Raw genomic sequence first — 12,813 nt, forward strand, 5'->3', positions numbered from 1 at the left:
TCCCGACTTGTTGGAAATAAGCTCGGTCTCATTGAATGGAGACCTCTTCCCCTGGACTTCTTGGCCGATGAGATGACCTCAGCTTTCGAACTTGACTTCCTTTTCACCGTGATCTTTGGCACAACAGCCTCAGCCAAAGTCTTGAAAATGGGAATCTCTTCCGTCGCTATCACCTCGGCACTATCATCGTGCCGATCGTCTCCAACCATAATGAACGGGCTCAAATCCCACAGAACCTCCTCGGTCTCCACCACAATCGGGATCGACAATCTGGGAGTCGAGCCCTCGCAAATCTTGGAAGTTGAGCTCTTTTGAGCTTCCTTCTTGGCCTGCCTAAGCCTCTTCTTTTCGGTGACGTAGTCGATGTCATCGTCATTCGAATTGCTCGCGCTATCTTTGTTTAACACACAAGAAATTCACTTCACCATTAGCAAAGTGGTCAACACGAAAAAGCTAGACGAAGTCAAAATGCACGATACTTACTAAGTTGGGAGGCTGGGATCAAGCTCGACCTCGACCAATATCCAACCGTGAAGAATCGAGATGATGTGAAGTATTTCCTGTCCCACTTACCAGCTCGCAGCGCGGCAAGCTTATCCTCGATTTTTTCGTTCGACTTCGGTGCTCCAAGCTTAGTTGCAAGGACAACGGATGAGATAAGTGAAAAATATGATTTTTACGCGAAGTGGAATCAACCTGCTAAAATTACCGGTTGTCAACACCCACTCCATTTGAAGACGACGATGAAATGAACCAGCCGAGTGTTCATTAATCTCGAAGTAAAAATATATTCTTCCCCAATGAAGATCTTTCCCGGGAAGACCCTCTAGGACACTGCGACAAGGCGCCTTAGCTAGATAGAAGGTAGAGGGATATTAACACCTCTCTCTTAGGACACAGTACTCAACCCGGAGACCGTCCTAAGAAAATTGGGACATATTTGGGAAAAGAAAATTTCGAGAGAATCTAAATATTCTAACAAAAGAAGAGAAATTGAAAATTTGAGCCCGTACTCTCAGAAGAAAATTTCATAAACTCAACAATATCCTTCTTGGATAGTCGCTGTGTTGAAATTCTTGCCCGACAGAGCTGGACTGACTTCCTCAGGAATGTCAAATTCTTTGAAATACCCTTCTAAGTCCGCTCCAGTAACGATTGTAGGAGACCTCAGATCTCTAGAAACCTCATCTAATTTCTCGGGAGTCGACGTCTGTAATTAATTGAAATCAAGCCCGAAAATTCCATCAAAAGTCTGAGATGAACTCAGAAAAATTTGGAGAAAAGATGAACTGAGAAAACCTCAAAGAAATTCTATGGAGAAAATTCCAAGAGAAGCGAAAAGAGGGAGAGAAGTGAAAAAGAGAACTGACCTGAAGATGCCACTGAAACCGTATAAAATAGGAGAGTGAAATGAAGAAATTTCATCTCTCTATTTATTGACGTCGATTGAAGAGCCAATCACGTCAATCAGTTCAAATTCTCCACTCAAATAAGAAACTCAACATATTTTGTTGAGGAAGCCGATGAGACGGGCCACAGCTGTAGCTCAAACGCAAGCCCAACATGATACGTGTCCTAGGCCACTCAAGTGTCCTGACACGGATTCGAAATTCGAAATTGGAGCAAAAAATTGCCTCAGAAATTAATTCCCAGAAATTGATAATTAATTTACTTTAGTTTATTTAATAAATATATTTATTAAATATACTAGGGGACTAATTGTGGATATAGGAATCGACCTCACCACATATTCAGTCTGGACCAAGCCCACAAATTCGAGCCCGCCAAGCGGAATCAGCCCGACTTGGGAGTCCAGCTTGTCCACTTCGTCGCAAGCCCAGGCCCAGCTCGTCCAATTACTTCTCAGCTTTCTATTGAGGTCAAGTCAGTCCCATCAAGCGGTCAGCCCGGAAGAAGCGGTCTTCAACCTACCTTCTCGCCACTCCACTTCGAGTCAGCACGCACGTGGCACTTCAAAGTTTCCCAGGCCGACCATGTGTCCTCCAGATCGACGATGGAGCAGCAACAATCTCAACTATAAATAAACAAAGACCGAGACTTTTAGGGCACGCGATTTCTTTTTATTATTACTTTGTTAATTCATTTCAAATTTGTACTAAAACTTTGTTGCGCTCGTCACTCCTCATTTCGTCGATCTCGACCCCAATTGTATTGAATTCGATCAGCTTGCAATACAATCATTCATTTCGTTTTTCTTTAATCTCTGTTATTTATTTTCAGCAATTCGGCTTTATTTCAATTCTATTGCGACAAATCTTTAAGATTTACATAATATAAACATATACTATATTCTAAATATAATATATTAGAATAATATATAATTTTGTGATTGTTGAGAGACCTAATCCGACAGGTCAGTTGAAGTGAATACTCAAGGATGTAATTCTATGAAGTGAATATTCTGTATATGCTATGTATTGATTTGGGTCCCTCTCTCTTTCAGAACTTGACAAAAAAAAAAAAAGAAAAAAAAAGGCACCAATGGATTGTGTGGGTCTAAACGTGGCTTACCGGTAGCGGGACGGGACGGAATCCCCGCTACCGGTAATGAAGGTAACGGGACGGGAGGTCCCGTTAAGACTAACGGACGGGAGTCCCGTCCCGTTACTGTAGCTAACGGGATCCGCGGATCCCGTTAGCGACCGTTGCTTTTATTTTTTTTTTATTTTTTTTTTTTAAATCTCGGCCGTTGGATCAAAGATCCAACGGCCGAAAAAAGAGCCGTTTGAATATGAACGTTGGATTTTAGCCGTTGGAGCCGAGAATGAGGTTTTTTTTTTATTTTTTTTTCCCACTTATTTCTAAAATCTATAAATACCCCCCATTTCATTCATTTTCTTCACACCTTTCACTCAAACTCTCTCAAACTCTCTCAAATTCTCTCAATCTCTCTCTCTAATTCTCTCAAACTCTCTCAATTTTACTCTCTAAAGCTTTCATTTTCTCATGGCATCATCATCCCACAACCGAGGAGGTCGAAGGGGAAGAGCTTCCCGAGGTGAACGAATGCACCGTTTTGAAGAAAATTGGTTGCATTTGTCTCAAAACGCCCCCGACCCAAACACCCAATACTCTTTCGATCCAAATTATGTTGCTCCTACTTTCCACAATACGGAATTCACCGAAATTCCAAACACACAAATGCCATATTATCCTCAAATGGATCCCGAGCAAGCATATCAAGCACAAATACCGCCATCCAAAGCCGCTTTTCAAGAGTTTCAAGTGTTCGAGGAACATTATCATCAATCCCAAAATCCAAATGAAGAAGAAGACGACGACGAAACCCAAGATCCAAATGAACAACATGATGACGAGGAGGAGGAGGATGAAGAAGAAGACGTCCCACCGCCACCACCTCAGCCTCGAACTCAAGTTCCACGACCTCGACAACGTGAGCAACAAGAGGAGACCCGACAAAGACGACGTGCCCGAGAAGAACAACAACAACAACAACCACCTCAACAACAACAACCACCGCAACAACAACAACAACCTCAACAAGCACAAGCATCACGACGTCGAGCGAGGTCTGTTGTCTGGACGTTCTTTGAAGAGGTGGTTGCCAACGGTGAAAAAGCCGGAAAATGTCACGTTTGTGGCAAAATCTTTAGCGCTCATAACACTAGAGTTGGGACGTCGCTATTGTGGAGTCATCACAGACACTTCCATGGGGGGACACAATCTGGAGCCTCTACAACCCAAGTAAGTAACATCGATCCTTTAAGATTTAGACGTGATTTAGTTGAATATTTTGTATCAACCGATCAATCTTTTAGTCATATCGAATCTCAAGGCTTTGTTAGATTCATTAGTTCTTTTATTCCAAACGTACAACTAATGTCTAGGAAAGCCTTGAGATCCGATATCCTAAAATGGTTTTTAGGAGAAAAGGAACAAATGAAAGACTCAATATCCTCTGGTAGATATAGCGTAGCCTTAACATCGGATATATGGACCGGTCAATCTAAGATGGACTTTATGAGCGTTGTAGTCCATAACATAGACGACGATTGGAACCTGAACAAACGTATCATAGCGTTTAGGAGGATAGAAGGTTCGCACACTGGTGAGAACATCTTAGATATCATAGTTAGTGTTTTAGCTGAGTGGGGTTTGAACAATAGGGTTATATATGTGACCTTAGATAATGCCACTAGCAACAACGCCATGATTAGGGAGTTGACCCAAAAACTTAACGCAGACGAAACCCTTATACATCAACGTTGTGCTACCCACATCATCAACCTCATAGTTCAAGCCGGAGCCGCTAGTTACGACCCTTCGATAAACAAGATTAGGAATTACATAAGTTGGATAAATAGTTCAACCTCTAGAGTAGATGAGCTTAAGAGACGGCTTAGACTAAACGGCCTTCAAGAACGCACATTTCACCTAGATAACAAAATTAGGTGGAATTCAACCTTTCTTATGCTGACCAACTTCTTATCCGAGCGTTACGTCGATGTTATTGTTTCTTACATTAACAGCGTACATGGCGAAAACGCTATATCTGATTTGGATATTAGGATGGCTGAATCATTTGTTTCTTTTCTCGACATTTTTTATAAAGAAACTTGTTATCTTTCTGCTGTTTACACTCCCACTTCTTTTCTCGGTCTTCATACTATGACCGCAATAGCTGTGCATCTTGATAAAAATAAAAACGAAACTATTTTTCAAGATTCTATTCAAGCAATGACAGCAAAGTTTTTAAAATATTGGGGGGCTGGAAAGGTTCCATTACTATACGGTTTTGGAGCCATTCTAGACGTCCGATGTAAAATTGGAGGTTTAAATTTTTTTTTGAAATACATAAGAAACCATTTTGTGGACCAAGATTACGTTGCACTTGATCTTCCGAGGATCGTGCAAGCTTTTTTTGATCTTTTCAAGGTTTACGAGGCGAAACTTCTACCGCAATACCGAGCGCAACCTTCTCAATCACAGACGCAATATCCGAGAAGACACCAATACACGAATGTCTTCGTCAACGCGCCCGCGTACAGCCCGTCTCCTCAACAACAAGAAGCTGGGACAAGTCAGACGAGGTCAAGCGCAACCGACGCACGGTCCCATCCGGAGATCCAAGAGTACGATAGGAACGATTGGGTCAGGTCGGACGACGAAGCCATCGACCTCTTGGTTTGGTGGAGGCAGAATGCGAGGAGGTTTCCGATCTTGTCATCTATGGCACAAGACATCCTCACCATCCCAGTTTCAACTGTGTCCTCTGAGGCGGCTTTTAGCAGCGCGGGCCGGATCATCGACGATAGAAGATGCAGCCTGAAACCGGAGATGGTCGAAGCATTGACGTGCGGAAAAGATTGGATTCAACATCGAAATCGAGCACAAGAAACATTCATGTGCTTCGATATTCTAGACGATTTTGAAGTTGATTTTGCAAACGTAAACATAAATGGTTAAAGTATCGTGTATAACAAAGGGATATCCCGGCCCTTGTCCGGGATACATTTTCAAACATTTAACGAGGAAAGGGGTGCTCTTTTTCCTCGCCGTCGCACCTTTTTAGGGGTCGGTGAGGTTTTTTAGGAGGTCCATTTTTAATTTCACATTCTTCTTTATTGTTTTTTTTACCCATTTTTAATTATTTAACAACATTCATATTTTTCATTTCTACCCACTTATTCCAAATCTTTTCACTTTAATCCTTTCATTTTATTTATTAAATTCTTTTTTTTAAATTTTTTTTTTTTTTAATGCCTAACGGGATCCGCGGATCCCGTTAGACATTTACCGCCTCCGTCCCGTTATATAACAGGACGGGACTCCCGTTCGGCGAATTAACGGGAGTCCGGGCGGGGGCGGGACGGGAGGCGCGGGAACTCCCGGTAAGCCAGGTTTATGTGGGTCGCAGAACATAAAAATTGCATCACAAGTCAAAAACAAAAGTCCGAGGCAGGTATTTCTGTTGATTAAACGCCTCAGAACAATCATCTGAAACCGAGATTGATCTTCAGGTGCTCTTTCTTTCTATCTCAAGTATGGAAGGTCAACGTTGAACTCATCCCAGTTATCGTCTTCTTCGTCGTCCTTCTTTGCCGGAAGAGTCTCCTTCATCTTCGCCTGAGCTTCTTTCGACGACCCGATCGGCCTGAGATTTAAGCAAAAAAGATTAAAAAAAAAAAAAAACGAATTGGGTCATTCTCAGTGTTAGGAAATAATATCATAATGGCAGAGATCACCACTTCCAAATATTAAGACATTGTGATGAACTCTTTCCAAGAACATGTTAATTTGCACAAGACTATGTCATTTAAATAAAAATTAAGTGGACAATTTTTTGCCATTTTCAAGTAGAAGAAGCTCTCTAAATCTTTAGTTTTAATGCCACGGAAGATCAAAATCAAGTAAACGTTAATTTGCTCTTTCCCAGCAGAACAAGCTCTCTAAATCCTTAGTTTGAAAGCCACGGAAAATAATCTGATCATAAAAACTTCCAAATCCCAACATTACTCTAACAAAGCTTTTAAGGGATTGTTATCTCGTTTTAAGAACATGTTACTAAGCCACATCAATGTCATTTAAAAAAAAAAAAACCAAAAAAAAAGAAAAACAAAACAAAAACAAAAAAGTGGACAATTAGGTGGCCATTTTCATGAATCCTTGGTTCGAATCAACATAAGAACTTCGAACCTTTTTTTTTATTTTCGTTCATCATCTTTTTTGCTGATTTCCTTAGCTCCTAAGTTCGATATGTGTTTTATTTTTAGATTTTCTGAGAAACAACCAAAGAGATAGAAGAACACTCACCTCTTTCGATTTTTTCTGGCGAGTTCTTTGACCTTCCTCTTCTTCTTGTCCCGCGGGTTCTCGAAATACCTCCGTCTCCGACACTCGTTCAGAACCCCTGCCCTAGAAACCTCTCTCCTAAACCGCATCAGAAGCTTTTCCTCCGGCTCGTTGGCCTCGGTGATCACCTGAACGTTGTACGGCGACTTGAACCACAACAGCGACGGAGAAGCGAAACCCGGAGACTCTCGCCTCGCCGAGATCGTCGTCGCCGCGGACGGAGTGGCGTTCCTCGGCAACGAGACGAGGCTCGCCGCAGACGACTGCGTAGGAGGAGATACTCCGGGGAGGAGAGAGGCGAGGAAGTTGGAGAAAGTTATGGAAGAAGACGAAGAAGCCATGGTTGTGTCTCTTTCGGTGTTTGGGAAAAACCCTGGCCTGGGCTTTTAGGAAAGAAAAGGACTTCGATGAAAACGAAGGCAAATTTCACCTGACCATACGCGCAAAACGACAAATCGCGGGGAAATTACAGCATTGCCACTGCTCTCGTGATTTTTTTAAAATAAAATAGAAATTTATTATTAATTTGTCGAATGAGGGAAATCCTCCAATCAAATGAGTTTATCATCTATGAAAAGAGCGTAAGTTGCTAAACCATAGTTTGTCATGTTGGCCTCCATATAAATGCGAGACAACTTAACTCTTAGAGAGTTAGACAATGAACTAAATACATTTGGGAAAATGGAAGCAAACTCATTCTTGAACATAGCGTGCTTCTCGAGAGCTTGTGTCACCGTCTTAGCATCTGACTTCACAAAGTGGATAGACATAAACACTTTCAAAGCTCAAGATAAGACATAGCGGAGAGCAAGAGCTTCAACTTCTTTAGCCGTGAATTTGCCTAGACGATTTTGAGCCAATGCAGCCATTACCAGTCTAGAAGAGTTGCGGATGATAGTTCCAACACCAATGCAGTTTGAATATTTAGGAATTGAAGCATCGACGTTGAGCTTGTAATGGTCGCAACTTGGAGGTATCCATCTTGCTTGGGAGCGGTCCTATCTGGGTTCAGGACCACTCGTCAAAATATATGCAGATGGCCGTCTCGATTGGACAGACTAAAATTCACGAAGAAAGTTTGACGTTAGCATTCCAAATAGACCATGAGATACAAAGGAATAAAGGAAAGTCTTTTTTATCAAGAGAATTTTGGACCGAATGTAAAACGTCGGCAAAACTAAGATTATAGAGAAATTTGAAACTTAGCTTAATGGTAGAGGTCCTCCAAATTTCTTTTGCATATTTGCAATGAATGAGAAAATGACACTGTTTTTCAAGGTTCAGAGCATATGTTACATTTGGGTGATTGAACAATTTTGCGTCTATAAAGTCCAGTGACAATGGGATATAGGAACAAAAGTTTATAACAATATTTCAGGAACCATAAGAACTAAATGATCGTTCAGGAGGTTAATGGCTTCTGCAAAGGAAATTAAAATTTATTTAAAATTAGTATTGATTTTATAATTAGGAGTTAATATATATATATATATCTATATAATATAATAAGTCAGAATGATAAGTTACTGTTCATAGACTATTCATTTTGTTTTAACCCAATCGTAATTCGACACGTCACTTACTATCTTCCTCTCTCTTCCGTTTTTATTCTCTCTTACTACCTTCTTTCTTCTTCGCCGCTCCTCATCTTCCTCTCTCTCTTCCGTTTTTATTCCGAGTCTCTTACTATCTTCTCATCTTCCTCTCTCTCTCTCTCTCTTCCGTTTGTATTCTCTTACTATCTTTCGTTGCAAACTGACCTAAGGGGAGATTCAACATTTTTCACACGAGGCAATTTCTTTTTCGCAGAGAAAAAAGAAAAGAAAAAGAAAATAAAATAAAGAGACGACGCAAACATCTCCGAGCCCTAATCGCCTGATCAGATCTGAAGCGAAAATGGCCATGGCAGCTCTAAGACGCGAAGGGAAGCGATGCTTCTCTCCACTCCCGTATCTCCGATCATCTCTCATAGCCGAGTATGTAACTCCTCTCCGCTTCAATTTGAATATATATATATGCACACACACACACACACACACATATATATATATATATATATATATATATATATATATGTACATATTTTAGGGGTTTGCATATATGATTGAGAACGGAATTGAATGTCGAATTTTGTGCAGAGACCAGACCCCTTGTGGAGTGCGCACAATCTCAACTCAAATTGGTATGTTAGAATTATGGTTGATTCTTTGTTTCGTTTCTGTTAGTGTTTCGTTATTTTAAAAAAAAAAAATTGATTAGGCGCTTAGTCTCTGTTATGGAAGTGTTTTATTTCTATTGATTTTTGGAAAAAAATTGATTAGGCGCTTAGTCTCTGTTATGGAAGTGTTTTATTTCTATTGATTTTTGGTAATGGATATTGAACCAAACATTTGACTGGTGTTATCTTTATTGTTGTAAATCACACAAGTTAATCTGGGTATTGTCGGAATTGAATGTCGAATTTTGTGCAGAGACCAGACCCCTTGTGGAGTGCGCACAATCTCAACTCAAATTGGTATGTTAGAATTATGGTTGATTCTTTGTTTCGTTTCTGTGAGTGTTTCGTTATTTTTTTTAAAATTGATTACGCGCTTAGTCTCTGTTATGGAAGTGTTTTATTTCTATTGATTTTTGGTAATGGATATTGAACCAAACATTTGACTGGTGTTATCTTTATTGTTGTAAATCACACAAGTTAATCTGGGTATTGTTTATCAGTCCGAACCCGTATGAAGAGTGTGAAGAGTATCCAGAAAATCACGAAAGCCATGAAGATGGTTGCGGCTTCGAAGCTGAGAGCAATCCAGTCCAGAGCCGAGAACTCCCGCGGTCTGTGGCAGCCTTTCACTACCCTTCTCGGGGACACACCAAGCGTCGAGGCCAAGAGGAACGTCATTGTCACCATTTCCTCCGACAAAGGTCTCTGCGGAGGAATCAACTCCACTTCCGTCAAGATCAGCAAGTTCCTCTACAAGATGAACGCTGGTCCCGACAACGAGACCAAATACGTCGTTGTGGGTGAGAAGGCTAAAGCCCAGCTCGTGCGTGATTCCAGGAATGACATTGAGCTCTCTGTAACCGAGCTGCAGAAGAATCCTCTAAACTATACTCAGGTAAAAAAAAACCGTTGTACTCTTAAGAATCCGTCGAGTTATTCTACTCGGGTAAAAAGCTGCGAAAAAGTGCACTCGGAAGAATCCTATGAATCACGTCTTGCTGTGGTGCCTTGTGCAGATATCTGCTCTCGCGGACGACATTTTGAAGAATATGGAGTATGATGCTTTGAGAGTTGTCTTCAATAAGTTCCGCTCAGTTGTTCAGTTTAACCCAACAATGGCAACCATTCTGTCTCCCAAGGTAAGTGTGGCCATTTTGTGGCATGCTATATACAAAGCCATTTTGATGGTAGGTAAGAAGCCACTATGTTTGTGTAGGTTGTCGAGAGGGAGTCTGAAGCTGGGGGTGCGACTGGAGAGTTAGATTCTTACGAGATTGAAGGTGGGGATTCCAAGTCAGAAATCCTCCTGAATCTCACCGAGTTCCAGTTTTCTTGTGTACGTACCTTTCAACACAAACCCTTCAAATCCTCTAGAATTTCTTGTTTTAATATAGGCTTCTGATGCAAACCAGTACATTTTGTATTGCTCAAAATATCAAATGAATTACAATAGTTGATCTCAAACATCGACATTCGAGAGGTCTGTGTTCTCCCTAAGAAAAGAAAAAGAAAATAGAAGAAGGTAAAGAAAATAAAATAAAGAGACGACGCAAACATCTCCGAGCCCTAATCGTGTGATCAGATCTGAAGCGAAAATGGCCATGGCAGCTCTAAGACGCGAAGGGAAGCGATGCTTCTCTCCACTCCCGTCTCTCCGATCATCTCTCGTAGCCGAGTATGTAACTCATCTCTGCTTCAATTTGAGTATATATAACAAATTTAGTGTGGTCATTCAATTTGAAAATAAAAACATTTAGGCTTACATTTAGGTTTTCAGATCGCATCTTGCATATCCTTTGAAATCCTTCACCGTCGCCACCGGTGAGCTCTTCATCGGCATAGCCTCTCGGATCGTCAAGACCACGACGCTCGGCCGAGCTCCATTCGGAGATAGGATATGGAAGGACGACGAAGTGGTGTGGGAGCTGAGGAAATAGGACGTTGAGGCGGAGCTACGGAGGCCGGTGGTTAGTTCGCCGGGGTTCAGCTTCTCCGCCGCCGGATTTCTCTTCCCTTACCACCTCGGCGTCGCTCAGCTCTTCATCGAAAATGTCTACATCAAGGTCTGAAACAATTCATTAGGACGCTTAGATATTTAATTTCTTATATATGCAAAAATATCTCCAGGCGTATTGGCTATGATAATCGACGATGAAGACGATGCAAATGAGATCTCAGCTTGGCTTTAACTTCTTTCGAGTCTCGAGAGATGGGGTATCAGCTCCAAATATTGGCAAGGGTAAACAGGGCTCAAAATCAATTTTCACATAAAACTTGATATTATTTTTATCTACCTGATATACTTTCTGTGAATTGTTATGGTATCGAATTGTGATGTGCTTGTTTACAGAGCAGTTGTTTCACGAAAGTTTCTACATCCATTGGAAAAGGGACAATAGTGTTATCATCTTTGTCTAAGATCATTCAGATGAGCAGGGCGGTATCACAATCTTCGTATAATTTCGCTTCATTGGTCTTGAATCCGATAATCATTTTAATTTGCTTTGGATTGTGGTTGGTTTGTGATCTGCAATGGCATGTATAATTAAAAATAGTGCAATGCTTTCGCTTGGTTTGTGGAGAGATATCTTTTGGGGGTTAGTGATGATTTGTAATTGTTGGGAATTTTTTTTTGTCTGATTAAATTTATCATTTTTATAAGCTTTTTATTTTTTCAATACATTGTGTTGATTCTCTTGCTTTGGATGTTGTGAGCTTTTAATCATTTTTATTTTTTCACATCCTAAATCCTTCACTATCTCTTCCATGCGAAGCATGCGACAAAGGCGAAGAAGAGATTGATATTCGGTGTTGTGACACAAGTCATTAGGTTCAGTGTTTTTGTACTTATTATGAGTCTCTCAAAAATTATACTCTCCAAGTATTATGTATGGTTGAAATATTTGATATCTTAATATTCATTTATAACCTTATGTTTGAAGAAAAACTTGGTAAATTATATCATACATATTATAATTATTTACTGATTACAACTACAATCACCACGTGCGAAGCACGTGTTTCAGACTAGTATATATATATATATGTATGTATATATATATGTATGTATATACAATTACATCATTCAATCGTGAGAGAATTTATCAAAAGTATCTTAGCAAATTTGAGTGTGAGTGGAAAGAGAGAGATGAGCAGATAGTCTGCAATACTTTGAAATTTCGCCGTAGTGAGTGCTATTGTAAACGATGGGACCGCATTGAGATTTTTTGGATTGAGGGGGTTACGATGGAAGTTAAAGTTTAAGCAGTGGGCTTAGTTGTTGTAATCCATGAGATTGTTAAGTAAATTGTTAAAATAGTGGGCTTTGTTTTGGTAAAAGATCGTTTAAAGGTAGGGATAGTGGGCCTAGTTTAGCTGCTTATTTTAATTATCTGGTTTGATGTATTGATTGTTTTATTATATATTTTAATTATTAATAGAATTCATTATTCAGCGTGGTATATCTATACAAAAGAGACTGAGTCAGAGTGCGTTATTAATAAGGGATAAATATCATAGCAAATGTTAATTCTTAATGAACCATTAAAAAGGTAAGATGTATTTGTGAATCAAAAGTTTTTTTAAAATTTGGGAGAGAGAAAGCAGTAATGTATGTTAGATTTATTTTTACAAGATGATATAGAGATCTGAATTTTAATAACCATAGTGAGGAGAATGACTTAAGATGATAAAACGCTGACATTTAAATTATACCACTAACGGATACACATGTACTTTACAAAATACAGCATAAAATTACA

General features: G+C 40.1%; 2 protein-coding genes across 8 annotated transcripts; one reads left to right on the forward strand and one right to left on the reverse strand.

Annotated features, from left to right (window-relative positions):
• Positions 1 to 2,379: 2,379 nt before the first annotated feature.
• Positions 2,380 to 7,223, reverse strand: LOC149383347 (Ribosomal protein S21 family protein). Its single transcript, XM_089629249.1, has 3 exons — positions 6,796 to 7,223; positions 5,888 to 6,136; positions 2,380 to 2,510 (listed from the first exon to the last, which is right to left on the reverse strand). The coding sequence occupies exons 1-2, from the start codon at positions 7,173 to 7,175 to the stop codon at positions 6,016 to 6,018; spliced, it is 501 nt and encodes a 166-aa protein (XP_089485375.1). The 5' UTR covers positions 7,176 to 7,223; the 3' UTR covers positions 2,380 to 2,510; positions 5,888 to 6,015.
• Positions 7,224 to 8,455: 1,232 nt separating this feature from the next.
• On the forward strand, positions 8,456 to 11,713 carry LOC149383348 (ATP synthase subunit gamma, mitochondrial-like). 7 transcript variants are annotated; one of them, XM_089629243.1, is made up of 8 exons: positions 8,456 to 8,810; positions 8,973 to 9,016; positions 9,306 to 9,349; positions 9,553 to 9,947; positions 10,069 to 10,191; positions 10,269 to 10,727; positions 10,830 to 11,115; positions 11,180 to 11,713. In XM_089629243.1, the coding sequence occupies exons 4-6, from the start codon at positions 9,564 to 9,566 to the stop codon at positions 10,452 to 10,454; spliced, it is 693 nt and encodes a 230-aa protein (XP_089485369.1). In that variant the 5' UTR covers positions 8,456 to 8,810; positions 8,973 to 9,016; positions 9,306 to 9,349; positions 9,553 to 9,563; the 3' UTR covers positions 10,455 to 10,727; positions 10,830 to 11,115; positions 11,180 to 11,713. The 7 variants fall into 7 exon arrangements, with proteins under 7 accessions (XP_089485369.1, XP_089485366.1, XP_089485368.1 ...); XM_089629240.1 differs by lacking the exon at positions 8,973 to 9,016 and having other exon boundaries at positions 11,180 to 11,291; positions 11,403 to 11,713; XM_089629242.1 differs by lacking the exon at positions 8,973 to 9,016 and having other exon boundaries at positions 10,269 to 10,388; positions 10,465 to 10,727.
• The last annotated feature ends 1,100 nt before the right edge of the window (positions 11,714 to 12,813 follow it).

Source organism: Urtica dioica, chromosome 10, assembly GCF_054948205.1.
Source record: "Urtica dioica subsp. dioica isolate 48M chromosome 10, U.dioica_male_clone48M_v1_H2, whole genome shotgun sequence".
Taxonomy (NCBI): Eukaryota; Viridiplantae; Streptophyta; class Magnoliopsida; order Rosales; family Urticaceae; genus Urtica; species Urtica dioica.